The sequence below is a fragment of the Labrus bergylta genome, chromosome 6 (genome assembly GCF_963930695.1).
Source record: "Labrus bergylta chromosome 6, fLabBer1.1, whole genome shotgun sequence".
Classification (NCBI taxonomy): Eukaryota; Metazoa; Chordata; class Actinopteri; order Labriformes; family Labridae; genus Labrus; species Labrus bergylta.
The window spans coordinates 3,462,073-3,481,342 of NC_089200.1; the positions used below are offsets into that span (position 1 = coordinate 3,462,073).

At 42.9% G+C, this 19,270-nt stretch overlaps 2 protein-coding genes across 2 annotated transcripts; both read right to left on the reverse strand.

The window, feature by feature from the left end:
• Window positions 1-500: 500 nt before the first annotated feature.
• On the reverse strand, window positions 501-14,115 carry LOC136179473 (interferon-induced protein with tetratricopeptide repeats 1-like). The gene is made up of 2 exons (XM_065956306.1): window positions 14,081-14,115; window positions 501-1,800 (listed from the first exon to the last, which is right to left on the reverse strand). The coding sequence occupies exons 1-2, from the start codon at window positions 14,113-14,115 to the stop codon at window positions 501-503; spliced, it is 1,335 nt and encodes a 444-aa protein (XP_065812378.1).
• Window positions 14,116-15,505: 1,390 nt separating this feature from the next.
• LOC136179439 (interferon-induced protein with tetratricopeptide repeats 1-like) lies at window positions 15,506-16,864 on the reverse strand (the record flags this gene model as incomplete). The annotated part of the gene is made up of 1 exon (XM_065956259.1): window positions 15,506-16,864. A coding segment is annotated over one exon (1,287 nt), but the record flags the coding sequence as incomplete, so codon positions are not given.
• Between the last annotated feature and the right edge of the window lie 2,406 nt (window positions 16,865-19,270).

A 19,270-nucleotide genomic window follows, 5' to 3' on the forward strand; every position in this document is an offset into this window, starting at 1 on the left:
TGATATTGTGTGACAAGGAGTCTTTTTACTCCCTTGCTGTAGAAGTGTGACACTGAATTCCTCCTCAGTAAAGCATCAAAATACTCAAAGCCATACTTCCGCCTGTAAGACATTGAAATATGCGCCAATTATCTTATGGTGACTCATGAATTTTATGTTAGTTCATTTAATAAACCTTGGCACCTTTTCTCTTTAAATGTGTTTCTGTGTTTCATTTTTAACTGGTCATTTATTTGACCCCTGTGAGGGGACCTTCCAAAGTCTGAGTACCCCCGCAGGTCGGGTGTTACAATAATAAAAATAAACCTTCCTTTAATTTATTTCAAATAGTTTTGAATGACAAGAAATTAGTTTTTAGTTAGTTTTTATCCTTATTTTTTGGACGCCCTGGCAGAATTGGCCCCCTCCTGTTTTTCATTCTTCTCCAGGATTCTTTTAAATTAGTTGTTGTTTTCTTTTGCTTGGACAAAATTGTTCCCCCTAAATTTGCCTCCCTATCTTTACTGCCTTGGCTCTTGCAGGTTTCCGAAAAACTCCTCAATTTCTCTGCACATTATGCCTCTGTCTTTATTCCTCTCCAGGATTCTGATGCTGTTCTCACGGAAGGAAGATTTTTCTGATATTGCTGCTGCCTTCATGTGATACTGTATCGACCTGTGGGAGTCATTTTGATGAAAGAATAAATGATGTGCATATCTGTTGTAAAGCATCTGTTTGTCTTCAGGTTCTGCAGGTTCATTTTCGAGCAGTTTCTGAAATATCTGCTCAGCTTTGGCCTTGCTGTGATGTGACATTGCATAGATAATTGCGAGGTCAATTTCCTTTTTGAGTGGAGTGTGAGGGTAAAGAGAGAGCAGCTCCTCGTGGAGAGCGATTGCTCTGTCCATCATGCTTTGTTCTGGATCAGGGTAATCTCTCCTTTTATAAACGATCCTCCATCTGTAGCAGAACGCAACACATCTCTTCAGATAACGCACATCTGGATGTTCTTTCAGAACTTCCTCTGCCAAATCAACGGCCTCATCAGCAGATATGTATTTTATGTAAAGGTTTAGTAAGGCCCACATGCCACTGTCACTGCAGCACAGAGTGCTCACATTTCCAGCCAACTCACGGACTTCATCTTGAATGTTTTCTCCTTCATCAGCACGTTGTTCAAGGTAGAGCACAGCAAGGTACAAGTTCTCTGGATCCCGTTCCTTGGCTTTTCTCATTTTCTCCAAGAGGTCAGGGTCCAGCATTGGGTCACTGAAGTTTTGGGCGTTCTTTAACCATATGACATAGCTGGTGTTCCAATCCACCATGTCCGGCTGCATCCTGGCAGCTTTCTCAAAGTAATCAACAACCAGCTTCTTATGCTCTCCAAAGAACATCAGGGTCCAGGCCTTTTCAGCGTATATCTCTGGATGGAGGTCGTCCTGGGTTGGAAATGGGTATTTTTCCATCAGGGCATCAACCTTTGACAGGTAAGCCTGACTCTCCTCTAGATCTCCCAGGTGGTGGTGCAGCCAGGCCAGGTTCCCGTAGTTCACCACTAACCAAGGACCCTCATCTGCATCTCTCAGCTTGTTGAGGGTCTCTGCAGCCTTCTGGAACAAGCTCCTCGCCTCTTCATTTAACCCCAGCTTATACTGAATGAACCCCCACAGGTTGTAACTGTGGCCCAGCCATCTATTTCCCTTCTCTGTGCTGAAGTCCTCCATTTTGTCTTTCAGAAGTAAAAGTTTCGGCCTGCTGCGGTCCAGGTCCCAGGTGAAGTGGCACTGCAGGGACTCCAGTGTGGTTTGACTCTGAGCAGCACTGATGGAGAATACAAAAACAAACATTTAAACACATCAGCAGCTAGTTTTGACTCTTGTGTTCTTATTTGTTATGTCTCGTCTCGCAGTGTCTCCTCTACTCTTCTAAACTGTCAATCGCTTTTATTACCCTATTATATAGTCAGACAATCAAGTAAACTTCTCAGATAAATAAAAAACAGACTAAATTATTTGGTGGACATCACTGCATGGGCTCAGGAACACTTCCAGGAGACATAGTCTGTGAACACAGCTCATCTCTGGATTCACAACGTTAGCTGAAACTCTACCATACAGAGAGCAAGCTGTATATAAACCAGATCCAGAAACATTGCTGGATTTCCTTGGGCCTGAGGTCGTTTAAAATGGACTAAGTCGAAGTGGAACACTGTCCTGAGGTCTGACAATTCACAATTTGAAATCTTTTTAGAAAAAATGGACGCTGCATCCTCCGGGGCTAAAGAGGAGAGGGACCATCTGGCTTGTTATCAGCGCTCAGATAAAAAAAACAGCACCTGTGATGGTATGGGGGTGCATGGGTAAACTGCACATCTGTCAAGGCTCCATGAATGCTGAACCATACATAAAGGTTTTGGAGCAACATATGCTGCCAAATAGAAAACCTCTTTTCTGGGAAGGCCTTGTTTATTGCAGCAGCATAATGTCAAACCACATCCTGACACTGACAACAGAATGGCTCACAAGTCAAAAGCCTCATTTCCACCTAGCGGTCCGGTCAGTGGTCTGCACCTCCAAGGTCGCCCATGGGGGCCAAAAATCCAAAACAGCATTGAAATTACTCTCGAAATCTACGGGATATTTAAACATGGCGCGTTTTCTGTTTGTCCTTTATTACTGCTGTCAGACGGAAAGTGGCGGTTCTTTTAACCAATCAACGGACTGCGATTTGTCTCGCTCCAACCTTTAGGGTTGGATTGGTACACTTGGCTCCTAATGTGGATCTAATGTGTTTGGATTAAATCTTTTATTGGATTTAAACCGTTGGGACTCAGTTTGATGAATTATTATGATCAGGAGAGTTCAGTAAACCTTTAAACGGTTAAAAGACGTTGTTTGTTTGTCGGTGGTCTGACAGGTGGGTAGATTGTGACTGCTGTGGTGGTCTGACCTGCACACACTGGGCCGTCTGAGTAACAGGGTCAAATATGCTGGTGGATGACCGTTTATGTTTTTATAATTACTCAAAAGTAACTGGCAATTGTCTGTTTTGTCTTATTTTTTAGTCTGCAGCCCCTTCTTCCTGTGTTTTCTTCTTCTTTGGTTAGTATTATGTATCCGTTTTTCCGCCTCCCCTCTGCCCCTTTGTACGATTCCCTGTGGGAGAGTTGGGTGTCCATTGTTTTGCCTAAGTTAGAGAAACAATTAGATAAATCATCATAGAATAAATTGTTATTCCAACGATCAGAGCGAATTAGAAAAATCTATAGCTAACCTTGATGTTTTACTGTCGACTTCCCAAACACCTGACTTGTACAAAGAAAGGCTAGGACTCCATACAGAGCTTGACCTTCTTCTCACTACAGAAGCTGAATGTCTCCTCCTCCGCTCTCGTGGGTCTATGTACGAACATGCTGACAAGGCGGGTCGCCTTCTGGCCCACCAACTAAAGGCCAGATTGGCTTCCAACCAGATCACCCAGACACGAGACGAGTCAGGCTGTCTAACCTCTGACCCAGATAAGATAAACGACTTATTTAGGTCATTTTATTCTAAACTGTATACCTCCAAGTCCCCTAACGATGAAAGTCTATTATGTAATTTCTTTGATAAATTAATGTTACCGAAAGTTTTGCCTAATGACAGTCACTTCCTGAAATCAAAGAGGCCATTTGCTCAATGCGCATTGGCAATTCAACGGGCCCAGACGGGTATCCTGTAGAGTTTTTCAAACGGTTTTCTGACCTGCTTGCTCCACTCCTACTTGAAATGTTTAACCAATCATGCCACCTTGCCACCCACACTCATGCAAGCTTCTATATCTCTCATTCACAAGAAAGACAAGGACACAGCAAGCTGTGCATCCTATCGCCCAATTTCACTCCTTTCTGTTGACGTTAAAATTCTAGCTAAGGTCCTAGCCCGTCGCCTGGAGTCTATTATGCCCACAGTAATCTCAGAAGATCAGACAGGATTCATAAAGGGGAGGCACTCTTTTTCTAATGTCAGAAGGCTTCTCGGTATCATTCACACCCCGTCCTCTTCTATGGAACCTGAAGCTGTAATATCTCTCGAAGCAGAGAAGGCCTTTAACAGGGTGGAGTGGGCTTATCTCTTTTTCACTTTGCAACAGTTCGGTTTTAGTGCCAGCTTCATCTCCTGGATTAAGCTACTCTGCTCCTCCCCCTATGCATCTGTGTGTACAAACACACAGCGTTCAGAACCATTTCCTCTTTTTCGCAGCACTAGGCAAGGCTGTCCGCTCTCCTCACTGTTGTTCGCATTGAGCCGTTATCAGTTGCTTTAAAGTTGGTCTGAGGGTTCAAAGGGATCAAAAGGGGGGGGGGGGGGATATAATTATAAGGAATATATCCTTTATTAAATCTATAAACAACATTATTTCTTCTTTTATTTGCGAGAACAGGTAAAACTTTACTCCAGAGGAGCAGGTCAGTGGGAGGGCTTGGGCTACCCAATTTTATCAGCTACTATTTGGCAGCCAATGTTCACAAAATTATACTTTGGTTTATCTCACCCCAGTGCAGCTGGTGCTGATTAGAGGCTGACTCCTGCTCTCCTTCCCTCCCTAAAGCAACGCCCATCTGTAATAATCATCTTTTTATACCAGCTAGGATTGGAATGGCCTGCGCTGTCTGGGTGACTTATACGTTAATGATGTTTTTGCCAGTTTCGAACAATTTGCATTCAATTTAAATAGCTCCGACCTTTTTCGGTATTTTCAGCTCCGTAATTTTGCTAGGACCCACTCACCGGCATTCCCTCAAGTCCCAAACCCCAGTGGCATTGATCTGGCACTCAAGGCAAGAGTCTTGCCCAAAAGTCAGGTTTCCTACCTTTATGACCTCCTGTTCACAACTAACGAGTCCGCGGTAAATAAGATCAAGGCTGATTGGGAAAACAAACTACAAATCAACCTTTCTAAGGATTTCTGGAAAAAGGCTCTTAATGTTAATTCATCTTCTAGCTGCGCTAGGCTGTCTCTCATCCAGTTTAAAGTGCTCCACAGACTTCATTACAGCAAATATAAACTCTCCAGAATATTTCCAGATACAATCGATGAAACTTGTGGTAGATGCTCCCAGGCTCCTTGCAACCTGACTCACATGTTTTGGTCCTGTTCTAAATTAGTTAATTATTGGCAATCCTTCCTTAAACCCATCTCCGACATTTTAGGTCTAAACATCAATCCATCCCTGCATATAACTATTTTCGGGAGGTCTCCTGACGACCTTGTCACCTCGACCACTCAGGACAATGTTATTGCTTTTGCCTCTTTGATTGCCCGCAGGAAGATCCTTCTCTCATGGAAATCTTCACAATCCCCCTCCTTCAAAGCATGGCTGCAGGTTTACGCAGAGGCCTCAGAGGGTAAACAGGATATGGGCATGGTGCAATCTGAGCAGCGATATTTCAGCAACTGTCACAGTTTTATTTTAACACATCAGCAAAATCCATTTTCCATTACACAATCCACCTCTTCACTGCAGCCCCTGACACCATCAGCCACAGTATTCTACAATTCTAAAATTCTACAATTCACTTAACAGACGCTTTTATCCAAAGCGACGTACATCAGAGAGTAAGTACAACATAAGCAAGGATCTAGAAAAAAGGGAACAATGTCAGTAAGAGCAAACGATCAGCTTTGAGTCTGATTGGACACACAGGTGCTGACAGGAAGTGACCAGAGGCAAAGCACAACATTGACGGCAGTTCTTGGGAGCTCTAATCAGTATAGAAACCATCTTATAAGTCATCGTTATCAAACAAAAACAATCGTCACAACCGTCATCATCAATGATATCGAAACCATCATCATTAAGTTAGTAGGTATTCATGAAAGAGCTGGGTCTTTAGCTTTTTCTTAAAGGTGCAGAGGGACTCTGCAGATCAAATGGAGTTTGGAAGTTTATTCCACCACCGGGGGGCGACAGAGGAGAAGAGTCTAGTCAGAGACTTAGGACCCTGTTGTGAAGGTTGGATCAGACGCCTTTTATTGGCAGAGTGTAGTGGGGGGGAGGGAGTGTAGACCTGGATGAGAGAGTTAAAGTAAGGAGGAGCCGTTTTTGTCACTGTTTTGTAAGCGAGCAGCAGAGTTTTAAATTTGATGCGAGCAGTAACTGGGAGCCAGTGTAAGGAGATGAACAGCGGAGTGACATGTGCTCTTTTGGGAAGGTTGAAGACCAGTCGTGCTGCTGCATTTTGTATCATTTGCAGAGGTTTGATAGTGCATGTAGGAAGACCTGCCCGTAGAGAGTTGCAATAATCGATGCGTGATATCACAAGAACCTGTACCAGGAGCTGTGTAGCGTGTTCTGACAGGTAAGGTCTGATCTTCCTGATGTTGTACAGGGCAAATCGACATGACCGGGCAATCGAAGCTACATGAACCTTAAAAGTTAGCTGGTCATCGATCATGAAACCCAGGTTCCGGGCAGACTTTGTGGGCATGAGTTTGGTGGTTCCAAGCTGGATATTGATCTGTGGTTGCATAGAGGGACTGGCTGGGATGATAAGGAGCTCAGTCTCTGAAAGATTGAGTTGAAGGTGCTGTTCATTCATCCATTTAGAGATATCAGCAAGGCATGATGAGATTCTTGCAGAGACTGTAACATCGTCTGGTGGGAATGACAGGAAGAGCTGGGTATCGTCAGCATAGCAGTGGTATGAGAAGCCATGAGAGCGGATTATTGAACCAATTGAGCTTGTGTATATGGAGAAGAGAAGGGGACCAAGCACTGACCCTTGAGGTACCCCTGTGGATAAGCTGTGCGCTTTGGACACTTCTCCCTTCCACGACACTCTATAGCAGGGGTGTCCAAAGTGCGGCCCGAGGGCCATTTGACCCGTGACTTCAAATGAAGAATCAGAAGATTTTATTGATTAAGATTGGCACGTTATCTTATTTTTCATGTTAACAAGCGCTGAACAATATTCCTAAAACAGAAAATGTTCAGTAACATGTATGTTGTTGTTTTAAATCTACAGATTTTACTATTTTCCACATTTTTTTGTAAACTATGAAAAAAAAACATATGCAAAGTTTTTGCAAACAAGCGGACTGTTGTTTAACCATTTAATGACCTGAGCTAAATGAACCATGTTACAGGCTCTGAGAAAAAAACTAATAAAGTAGAACGAAGAAATCAAAATATTTGATTCCCTTTTATGAAAGGGTTTCTTTTGATTCTGATCTACAAAGCCTTACTATTTTTTCAACTATATTTAAAAAAAAAAACCTGTGGCCCGTGAGCGTTTCTAACACGACAATTTTGGCCTGCAAGAAAAAAAGTTTGGACACCCCTGCTCTATAGGATCGCCCAGAGAGGTAGGACACGAACCAGCAGAGGGCAGATCCTGAGATGCCAAGTTCAGAGAGCGTGGATAGGAGGATTTGATGGTTGACTGTGTCAAAGGCAGCAGACAGGTCTAGCAGTAATAGAACTGAGGACTGACGATTCTGTTACTGACAGTAGTGCAGTTTCAGTAGAGTGGTCCCGCTTAAAGCGTGACTGATTTGGGTCAAAAAGATCGTTTCTGGACAGGAACTCAGAGACTTGCTTAAAGACTGTGCGCTCAAGTATTTTTGACAGAAAGGGCAGAAGAGAAAGCGGTCTGTAGTTTTCAACCTGGGCTGGGTTTAGTGTGGGTTTTTTGAGCAGAGGGGTGAACTGAGCTTGCTTGAATGCGGTGCTTCTATCCAGCATAGAACACTCACTCAAATTCACTGGCACTGCTCTTTCCTGGTTAAAATCCTACCTCACCGACAGACAACAGTTTATCAAAATCCATCTTTAACTTGTTTTTATTAATATTAGCTTAATGTGATACACTTGATACCCTTCTGTTTCTAAAAATGATCATCCAAAGTCCTTAATAAACTCCAATACATCCAGAACTGTGCTGCACCCCGTCTCACCCACACCCGATCCAGTGAACCCCTCACCCCTGTCAAATCACTAATCAAAACTCACCTCTCCAAATAAGCTTTTAATCTATGATTGTGATGTGTGATCTGTTAATCTGTCGCTGCACCTTCATGTTGTTTTATTTATGATTTGTGTGTAATGTTGCAGTGTCTGTTAGTCTGTCCTTACTGTTCTGATCCTTCTGTCTTTTTAACAAATGTACAGTGTCTTGAAATTGAAACTTATAAATAAAATGTATTATTATTATTTTACCCCAGACAAACAAAAAGTCACAAAAGCAACAAAGTGAGAAAAGTAAATTTATGAAACACTAAAATAATGAAGCTAAAGGGGAAGAAAAAGACTAAAAGGAAAGGGTTTGGAATTAATAAATTAAAAACATGTAAACATTCGTATGCAAGTCAGATACTCACCTCATCTTTCTACTGTTTCTTCCTCTGAGTCGTTTTCTGAAGATGACTTAGTCGAGCAGATGTTTCCTCTTGATGTTGCTCTCTGGTTACAGTCGCTCCAGCTTCAGCTCTCTAGTCTGGATGACGTGACGATGCAGTAGCAGCAGCTTTAAATGTCCGTGATAGAGGCGTGGCACTTTCCTTATCAGCAGGATGTTATGTGACTTTCCTTTCCTTTCTTAAAAATTAAAACTCAAAGCCTCAATATGTTGTCAGTTTTGGTGCACTTTGGCGCCATCAGGAGGTCACTGAGTGCAACTGCAGTGTCATAAAAACGGTCACGCCTCCCCCTCTGACACCACGTGCATTTGTTGACAAACAAAGGGTGAGGAAGCCGGCAGAGACACTGTGAGAAGATGAGGAACCACGCAGACTCAAAAGGTACTGTAATATTACCAGATTTTGATGGAGCCTGAGTGTCTGCAGCCCGTTGTCTAGTTTGTTTATTCAACTGTTACCATGACAACTATAGGTCGTGGATAAATGGCTACATAGATCAGTTTGTAAGGTTACAAACTTTTTGGAGACAAAAGTAAAGCTGCTAAACGTGAGACAATGATGACATCACTGGTAATGACACAGCTCAATCTGTAATAAATGATGTCTGCAGGGATGTTCATTCTGCCGTATTACAGACTTGTTAGGCAGTAGTATAACCAGTTTGCAACCCTATGTAGAAAGTTACGTTATATAACGGTCTGTTTGTGCATTGCTGATGTAACCCCGTGTGTTCTGGGTTGTGGAAAGGACTCAGGAGACAGCTCGTGTGTTCTGGCTCTGTATTTACAGACAAATTAACAGAAACCGATGAATTGTGTTGTGAGCCGGGATCAAACATCTCCCCTGATAAATAAAAAAAACGTGTTATTTAGGAGAGCCAGAGTCAGAACATTAGCCGTTAACTTTCATGACTAATGAATAACTTTATGAATATTATTCAAAACTCCTCAGAACTGATACGGGATGAATCGAATATGATCAGTAACTGAAAACCACAGTTTGATTTCATCTAAACAACTAAAAAAATACTTTAAAATGTGTTTATCGACGGAGTGTGAATCATCATTAACTTACCTCCGACCAAGCTGTCAACGGCTCTGACCACATTCCTGACGTCATCACTCACACTGTGGTAATTCTAGAGTCTCTTGGGGATTATTCCTCTTCATTTTACTTTGTTGACTTTCAGAAACAAATTTTGGTTTTCAAAGCAATAATGTATGTGACACTTAGCAGGGCAACAACAGTGAGTGCTGTCAGATGGGGCCCCCTTAGGGAGGTTTCCTACTGTCATTTTGGGGCACTGCTTTGGTTTACATTTGTGAGCCCTGAGGGGCCCCTACTGGTCTGGGGCCCCAAGCAGTTGGGGCACACACACACAGACTCCAAAATAAACAGGCAGGAGAATAATGTATAACTCAAAAGAAGATATACAACGAAAAACAAGTGTTTTGGGGAAAGTCTTATGCTGTCAATATCAACCTGTTACACTGACAGAGTATGAGGTTTTTGTTTTTCAACATCGGTTTTCCTTTTATTCCAAGTTTCAGCCCAAAACTTCAATTCACCATCAATGATGAGCCGGAGCCCGGAGTGGGGCGGAGTCAGTACAGGAATGCAGCATATAGACAATGTGTGTTATGGAAAATCAACAGGAGAGATACAACAAGTCACAATATACATGGGTAACACTTTACAATAAGGTACACACATTTTGCATACTTACTGGGAGACGAATGGGAAACTAACCACTAGATATAATCCAGAGTGTATATGTGAAAAGGGCTCTAGGTAACCATTAGTTAATAGGTAGATTTGTGTGGTTTATCCAGCTTTCATTATCCGTTAAATAATAATTCACTACTCTACAACATGTGATGAAGAAGTACTCAATATCTACCCAGTACTGAGTGGTTTTCTAATGGTTACTTGAAACTTTAATCACGTTATTTTTGCATTTCAGCATGAGCATACAAAAAAAAGTTTGGGTTTGGTGCTACATTACACAAATTTTCTACCAACATAACTTGAACTGCTCTTCTGCTGTTGCTCGTTTGGAGCGACAAGTGGTTCATCCATGCCATGATTGATGGTTAGTCTTTCACTGTGCCAAGACACACATGATCAGAACATGTGCTGCTGTGAAATGTTCTTATTCTTCCTGACACAATAAGTGTATAAAAGGCTCAGACAGTAGGTGGCCTTCCTGTTAATTGCTCACGCTCCTCCTGCGTGTTGATGACGTAAGCATCTCAAGCTTTTTGCTTCTGCCTTTTCCTTTTCAGTCGCTACATAACACATGACTGTTGACTCTGTTTGAACTGTCTGTATTGTTTCAAAATGATTGTATGTGTATAATGGCTGAATAAAATACTCATACATACATGATCAGTTTGCCAGCGTGCGTGTGTTCGGAGAGGAGAGCGGCAGATTATAAATTCACCGTACTCTGCAACATGATGATGAATCAGTTTATGGACGCCATCTTGTAATACTCTTAGTTTACCCGCAGATGGCGCCTGTGCTACTTGTAAAGCCAGGCAGTAAAGTGTATGTGAAGTTGTTAATCTGTCTAAAGAGCTAATTTCTTCCAGTTATGTTTGTTGAACTCAAATATTTCTGCCAAATTACTTACTCTAATAATTAAAAGGAATATATTATATTATGTTGCACTGACCCCTATCGTCATGAAGTGCTTTGAAAGGTTAGTCATGGCCAATCTGCATACCAAGGTAACAGATCCACCGAGGATGCCATCTGTTCTGCTCTTCACCCAGCCCTCACCTCATTCAGTTCAGCATTCAACACCATCATTCCTCAGCAGCTGATCAGCAAACTGGACCAGCTGGGGCTCAGCACTTCCCTGTGCGACTGGCTGCTGGACTTCCTCAGCGAGAGGCCTTAGACAGTGCGGGTCGGCGGCAACACATCAAAAACCACCGTGATGAGCACTGGGGCCCCCCAGGGTTGTGTGCTCAGCCCCCTGCTCTTCACACTGCTGACCCACGACTGCGCTCCATCCTTCAGCAGAAACCACATTGTGAAGTTCGCCGTTGACACAACAGTGGTTGGTCTCATCTCCAACAACAATGAGACACACTACTGGATGGAGGTCAGCCAACTGGCCACGTAGTGCAGAGTCAACAACCTCTTCCTGAACGTCGACAAGACCAAGGAGGTTGTTGTCGACTTCCGGAGAGTCCCCACTCCTAAACCCCCACTGACCATCGACGGTGCTGCTGTGGAGAGAGTGAGCAGCACCAAGTTCCTGGGGGTTCACATCAGTGAGGATCTCTCCTGGACAACCAACACCACATCACTGGCCAAGAAGTCCCAGCAGCGCCTCTACTTCCTCCGCAAGCTGAAGAGAGCACGAGCCCCCCCATCCATCATGTGCTCCTTCTACAGAGGCACCATCGAGAGCATCCTGACCAGCTGCATCACTGTGTGGCTTGGGAGCTGCACTGCTGCCAACCGCAAGACCCTGCAGTGCACAGTGAAGGCTGCTGAACGGATTATCGGTGTCCCACTCCCCTCTCTTCTGGACCTCTACGGTACCCGCCTCACCCACAAAGCAACCAGCATTGTGCGTGACCCCACCCACCCCTCACACAGCCTCTTCAGCCTCCTGCCATCGGGGAGACGGTACCGCAGCCTGCGGGCCGGCTCCACCAGACTGAGAAACAGCTTCTTCCACCAAGCTGTCAGGAAGCTTAACTCTCTCCCTTCTCTTCCTTCTCTCCCCTCTGCCCCCACGAACACTGGACGTTGAAACCCCCTCCCGTTTGCCACCAAGAACTCTGGACTAATAACTCTGAAGCTAACTATTCAAAAGTACACTCAGTTTACTGCACATTGCACATATTGCTCAAGTTTACTTTTTCTTTCAATTTTATTTTATTTTATTTACCATTTTGTACCTTTTGCACAATTTAGAATTTATTACTGTAAATATTATTTATCTTAAGATTACCTCATTTTATTTGATCTATTTTACCTTATTTTGGTTGTATTGCACCGCGGGACGGAGACAAACAAAGTTTCGATTCCACTGTATGTCTGGCATATTTTGAAATTGACAATAAAGTTGACTTTGACTTTGAATTTGATGTTAGAAATTAGTGTTTGTTTTCTATGTAATCTTTGTGCTGGATGTGAACATTGTTATTCATGTCATGTTTGTGATCCTGTATAAACCAGCTCTCTCAGAATGCTCCGTTTTGGTGTGTGTGTCTCTTTAAATGTAATGATAAAATCGTTTAGTGTGATAGGCTTTAGCAGAATTAGGACGCTTATGATCTGACGAGGCTTACATTTCTAGCGCCGTCCTCCCGATAGTTTAGAACTGAAGAAGGTGAAACCACTGAAACAAACAACTTCAAGACAATTTCTTGGTGTGCACACTGTTCATTTATTGGTATAAAGCTGAAACACAGCTTGAGCAAACAGGAGCATCTTAATATATAATTTTCAGGTCACACAGCAAATACATTTTCATATGAACAATGAGGACTTTAAATATCCAAAGCGAAGCACATTCTTATGAAATCCATTAATTCTAAAAACTGAAAATACAGCATTGAAAAAACACAACAGAAGCAAAATACATGATAATCACAATTCACACATTTCTTCATTAAGTATTCACCATGACAACTGTGTATTTACAAAGGACGTCACACCTACCAGGAGCTAGGGTGTAAGAATTAAAGGTCACATATCCTCCTCCTCTTCAACCAGTTTAAATAAGTCTCAGAGCTCCTCAAAACATGTGTGAAGTTTCTTGTTCTAAATCCACTCTGATCCTGTATTTGATCATGCCTATAAACCCCTCTATTTCAGCCCTGCTCAGAACAGGCTGTTTCTGTGTCTGTACCTTTAAATATGTAAATGAGCTGTGTCTGACCACGCCCCCTCTCTGAAAGGGCTTGGGTGTACTCCTAGAATAAAGATTATAGGCTCTTTATTGTTTGACTCTTTGGGGAAGCGGTCTTTCTCGCTCCATGTCCTATTGTTTACAGTGAGAAGGCAGACTCAGAGGGCAGAACAAACACCTAGCTGTGGGAGTGTCACCCACCTGGGGGAGGAGTTACTGCCCTTTGTGATGTCATGAAGGGAACTCCGTCCTGAATTAGCAGTGTTTACCCTACCATTATATTACGGCCCCTCCCGCCCCCCCTGAAGGTCAAGTAAAAAAAAATATATATATATATATATATATATATATATATATATATTTTTTTTTTTTTTTTTTTTTTTTTTAAGATTTATTTTTGGGCTTTTTGGGCCTTTATTGTAGGCATAGGATAGTGGATAGAGTTGGAAATCAGGGAAAGAAGTCATTTAAGGATACCTTTCCGACAGAAAAGGACAGCTGTCATTAAAAGTAACACATGAACACCAAGATTCCTTCAAGCGTTTGTGTCGTTGTGTCGCCGTGTCGGCATTTCTGCTTGTCCTCACCCCCCCAACGCTGTAAACCTAGGGGAAACACTGATTAGTAAGTCGTTCCCAATTCTCTCTCTTTCTATCCCCTGTTTCTAACTCTATCCACTGTCCTATCTCTAAATAAATGCATAAAAGCCCAAAAATACTAATAATTAAGAAAATGATTGTAACTGGTGGCACCTGAGACGCTGCTATTCTCCATGAGGGTATAAAGGGGGGGGTAGGAACAGAGAGGCGGTGTTTTTGTTCCCACCCGGAAGGAGAGGGACGGTGTACACCCTCATCCATGCCGGCTGTTTTGTTTGTTTGCGTCTGGGAAAACTGGTAAGGAAACATGTTTTGTTTTGTTTTGTGTTTCAAGTTTTATAAAGAGAAGGTATTAATACCAGAACTATAATGTTTCCAGTTGTCATTTGGTCAGAACGTTCGGACACATCAGGTGTGACTTCAGGGGCTGATCGCCAAGTGAGTGTCTCTGGTGTGTAGCGGAGCTGGCGATCGGTGAGGCAAGTTTTGAATGTTGTTTTAATTTAGTTTTACTTAAATGGTTATAAAGTCGTGTACTTATGCCCTGTCTTCCATTTTTAGCAAAGTTGCCGGGCGTTGTACTTGGCAGGGGGTTGCTGGGAAGGTTTGGGCCCAGCACACCAGGTACGCACAGCGTTATGTATTTTTTTGTCTAATAAAGCTATGGCCACTGTGTAATTGATGTTGAGGATATGTTTTTGTATTATGTTTATTTTGGGATTAGGGAAATGTATTAATGTGACCAACTAATGCTTCTATTTTCTTTGTTTTAGGGAGCCTGGCAGATTTCCTCTGCTGCTCTTACTGTGTGGGTTTTGTTTGTTTTCTTCTGTGTTGATTTTTGTTTCGGTATTTTGTTTCTAGTCCGCCTGGCATTATGAGCCAGTATTTGAGGCAACAGATCTATGGGGTTGCCTCAGTAGGCTGACTAGTTTATTTTTTGTTTTTCGTCTTGTTTGTTTTAATTATCACCATTTCCCCAGCACAGCGTCAGGGCGGACCATCAGGGAGGGTCAAGGTAATTTTGGTTGCGAGGGCAGTTGCAGTGATATTGCATGCTTATACATAGTGTGATTATAGTTGAAGTTGCAGTGATATTGCATGCTCATACATAGTGTGATTATAGTTGAAGTTGCAGTGATATTGCATGCTCATACATAGTGTGATTATAGTTGAAGTTGCAGTGATATTGCATGCTTATACATAGTGTGATTAAGTTGCAGTGATATTGTGTGACAAGGAGTCTTTTTACTCCCTTGCTGTAGAAGTGTGACACTGAATTCCTCCTCAGTAAAGCATCAAAATACTCAAAGCCATACTTCCGCCTGTAAGACATTGAAATATGCGCCAATTATCTTATGGTGACTCATGAATTTTATGTTAGTTAATTTAATAAACCTTGGCACCTTTTCTCTTTAAATGTGTTTCTGTGTTTCATTTTTAACTGGTCATTTATTTGACCCCTGTGAGGGGACCTTCCAAAGTCTGAGTACCCGCGCAGGTCGGCTGTTACAATAATAAAAATAAACCTTCCTTTAATTTATTTCAAATAGTTTTGAATGACAAGAAATTAGTTTTTAGTTAGTTTTTATCCTTATTTTTTGGACGCCCTGGCAGAATTGGCCCCCTCCTGTTTTTCATTCTTCTCCAGGATTCTTTTAAATTAGTTGTTGTTTTCTTTTGCTTGGACAAAATTGTTCCCCCTAAATTTGCCTCCCTATCTTTACTGCCTTGGCTCTTGCAGGTTTCCGAAAAACTCCTCAATTTCTCTGCGTCTTTGTTTATTCCTCTCCAGGATTCTGATGCTGTTCTCACGGAAGGAAGATTTTTCTGGTATTGCTGCTGCCTTCATGTGATACTGTGTCGACCTGTGGAAGGCTTTTCGATCACAGGCTAAGTAATTTGCATATTTGTTGTAAAGCATCTGTTTGTCTGAAGGTTCTGCAGGTTCATTTTCGAGCAGTTTCTGAAATATCTGCTCAGCTTTGGCCTTGCTGTGACGTGACTTTGCATAGATAATTGCGAGGTCAATTTCCTTTTTGAGTGGAGTGTGAGGGTAAAGAGAGAGCAGCTCCTCGTGGAGAGCGATTGCTCTGTCCATCATGCTTTGTTCTGGATCAGGGTAATCTCTCCTTTTATAAACGATCCTCCATCTGTAGCAGAACGCAACACATCTCTTCAGATAACGCACATCTGGATGTTCTTTCAGAACTTCCTCTGCCAAATCAACGGCCTCATCAACTGATATGTATTTTATGTAAAGGTTTAGTAAGGCCCACATGCCACTGTTACTGCAGTACAGAGTGCTCACATTTCCAGCCAACTCACGGACTTCATCTCGAATGTTTTCTCCTTCATCAGCACGTTGGTCAAGGTAGAGTGCAGCGAGGTACAAGTTCTCTGGATCCCGTTCCTTGGCTTGTCTCATTTTCTCCAAGAGGTCAGGGTCCAGCATTGGGTCACTGAAGTTTTGGGCGTTCTTTAACCATATGACATAGCTGGTGTTCCAATCCACCATGTCCGGCTGCATCCTGGCAGCTTTCTCGTAGTAATCAACAAACAGCTTCCTATCCTCTCCGAAGAACATCAGGGTCCAGGCCTTTTCAGCGTAGATCTCTGGATGGAGGTCGTCCTGGGATGGAGATGAGTATTTTTCCATCAGGGCATCAACCTTTGACAGGTAAGCCTGACTCTCCTCTAGATCTCCCAGGTGGTGGTGCAGCCAGGCCAGGTTCCCGTAGTTCACCACTAACCAAGGACCCTCATCTGCGTCTCTCAGCTTGTTGAGGGTCTCTGCAGCCTTCTGGAACAAACTGTTAGCCTCTTCATTTAACCCCAGCTTATACTGAATGAACCCCCACAGGTTGTAAATGTGGCCCAGCCATCTATTTCCCTTCTCTGTGCTGAAGTCCTCCATTTTGTCTTTCAGAAGTAAAAGTTTCGGCCTGCTGCGGTCCAGGTCCCAGGTGAAGTGGCACTGCAGGGACTCCAGTGTGGTTTGACTCTGAGCAGCACTGGTGGAGAATAAAAAAAACAGCATTTGAACACATCAGCAGCTAGTTTTTGACTCTTGTGTTCTTGTTTGTTATGTCTTGTCTCGCAATTTCTCCTCTACTCTTCTAAACCTGAGCTGCCAATCACTTTTATTACCCTATTATATAGTCAGATAATTAAGTAAATTTCTCAGATAAATAAAAAACAGACTAAATTTGGTGGACATCACTGCATGGGCTCAGGAACACTTCCAGGAGACATAGTCTGTGAACACAGCTCATCTCTAGATTCACAACATTAGCTGAAACTCTACCATACAGAGAGCAAGCTGTATATAAACATTGCTGGCTTTCCTTGGGCCTGAGGTCGTTTAAAATGGACTAAGTCGAATTGGAACACTGTCCTGAGTTCTGACAATTCACAATTTGAAATCTTTTTAGAAAAAATGGACGCTGCATCCTCCAGGGCTAAAGAGGAGAGGGACCATCTGGCTTGTTATCAGCGCTCAGATAAAAAAACAGCACCTGTGATGGTATGGGGGTGCATGGGTAAACTGCACATCTGTCAAGGCTCCATGAATGCTGAACCATACATAAAGGTTTTGGAGCAACATATGCTGCCAAATAGAAAACCTCTTTTCTGGGAAGGCCTTGTTTATTGCAGCAGCATAATGTCAAACCACATTCTGCGCAGTGACAACAGAATGGCTCACAAGTCAAAAGCCTCATTTCCACCTCGCGGTCCGGTCAGTGGTCTGCACCTCCAAGGTCGGCCATGGGGGCCAAAAATCCAAAACAGCATTGAAATAACTCTCGAAACCTACGGGATATTTAAACATGGCGCGTTTTCTGTTTGTCCTTTATTACTGCTGTCAGACGGAAAGTGGCGGCTCTTTTAACCAATCAACGGACTGCGGTTTGTCTCGCTCCAACCTTTAGGGTTGGATTGGTACACTTGGCTCCTAATGTGGATCTAATGTGTTTAGATTAAATCTTTTATTGGATTTAAACCGTTGGGACTCAGTTTGATGAATTATTATGATCAGGAGAGTTCAGTAAACCTTTAAACGGTTAAAAGATGTTGTTTGTTTGTCGGTGGTCTGACAGATGGGTAGATTGTGACTGCTGTGGTGGTCTGACCTGCACACACTGGGCCGTCTGAGTAACAGGGTCAAATATGCTGGTGGATGACCGTTTATGTTTTTATAATTACCCAAAAGTAACTGGCAATTGTCTGTTTTGTCTTATTTTGTAGTCTGCAGCCCCTTCTTCCTGTGTTTTCTTCTTCTTTGGTTAGTATTATGTATCCGTTTTTCCGCCTCCCCTCTGCCCCTTTGTACGATTCCCTGTGGGAGAGGTGGGTGTCCATTGTTTTGCCTAAGTTAGAGAAACAATTAGATAAATCATCATAGAATAAATTGTTATTCCAACGATCAGAGGGAATTAGAAAAATCTATAGCTAACCTTGATGTTTTACTGTCGACTTCCCAAACACCTGACTTGTACAAAGAAAGGCTAGGACTCCATACAGAGCTTGACCTTCTTCTCACTACAGAAGCTGAATGTCTCCTCCTCCGCTCTCGTGGGTCTATGTACGAACATGCTGACAAGGCGGGTCGCCTTCTGGCCCACCAACTAAAGGCCAGATTGGCTTCCAACTAGATCACCCAGACACGAGACGAGTCAGGCTGTCTAACCTCTGACCCAGATAAGATAAACGACTTATTTAGGTCATTTTATTCTAAACTGTATACCTCCAAGTCCCCTAACGATGAAAGTCTATTATGTAATTTCTTTGATAAATTAATGTTACCGAAAGTTTTGCCTAATGACAGTCAGACACACTTCCTGAAATCAAAGAGGCCATTTGCTCAATGCGCATTGGCAATTCAACGGGCCCAGACGGGTATCCTGTCGAGTTTTTCAAACGGTTTTCTGACCTGCTTGCTCCACTCCTACTTGAAATGTTTAACCAATCATGCCACCTTGCCACCCACACTCATGCAAGCTTCTATATCTCTCATTCACAAGAAAGACAAGGACACAGCAAGCTGTGCATCCTATCGCCCAATTTCACTCCTTTCTGTTGACGTTAAAATTCTAGCTAAGGTCCTAGCCCGTCGCCTGGAGTCTATTATGCCCACAGTAATCTCAGAAGATCAGACAGGATTCATAAAGGGGAGGCACTCTTTTTCTAATGTCAGAAGGCTTCTCGGTATCATTCACACCCCGTCCTCTTCTACGGAACCTGAAGCTGTAATATCTCTCGAAGCAGAGAAGGCCTTTAACAGGGTGGAGTGGGCTTATCTCTTTTTCACTTTGCAACAGTTCGGTTTTAGTGCCAGCTTCATCTCCTGGATTAAGCTACTCTGCTCCTCCCCCTACGCATCTGTGTGTACAAACACACAGCGTTCAGAACCATT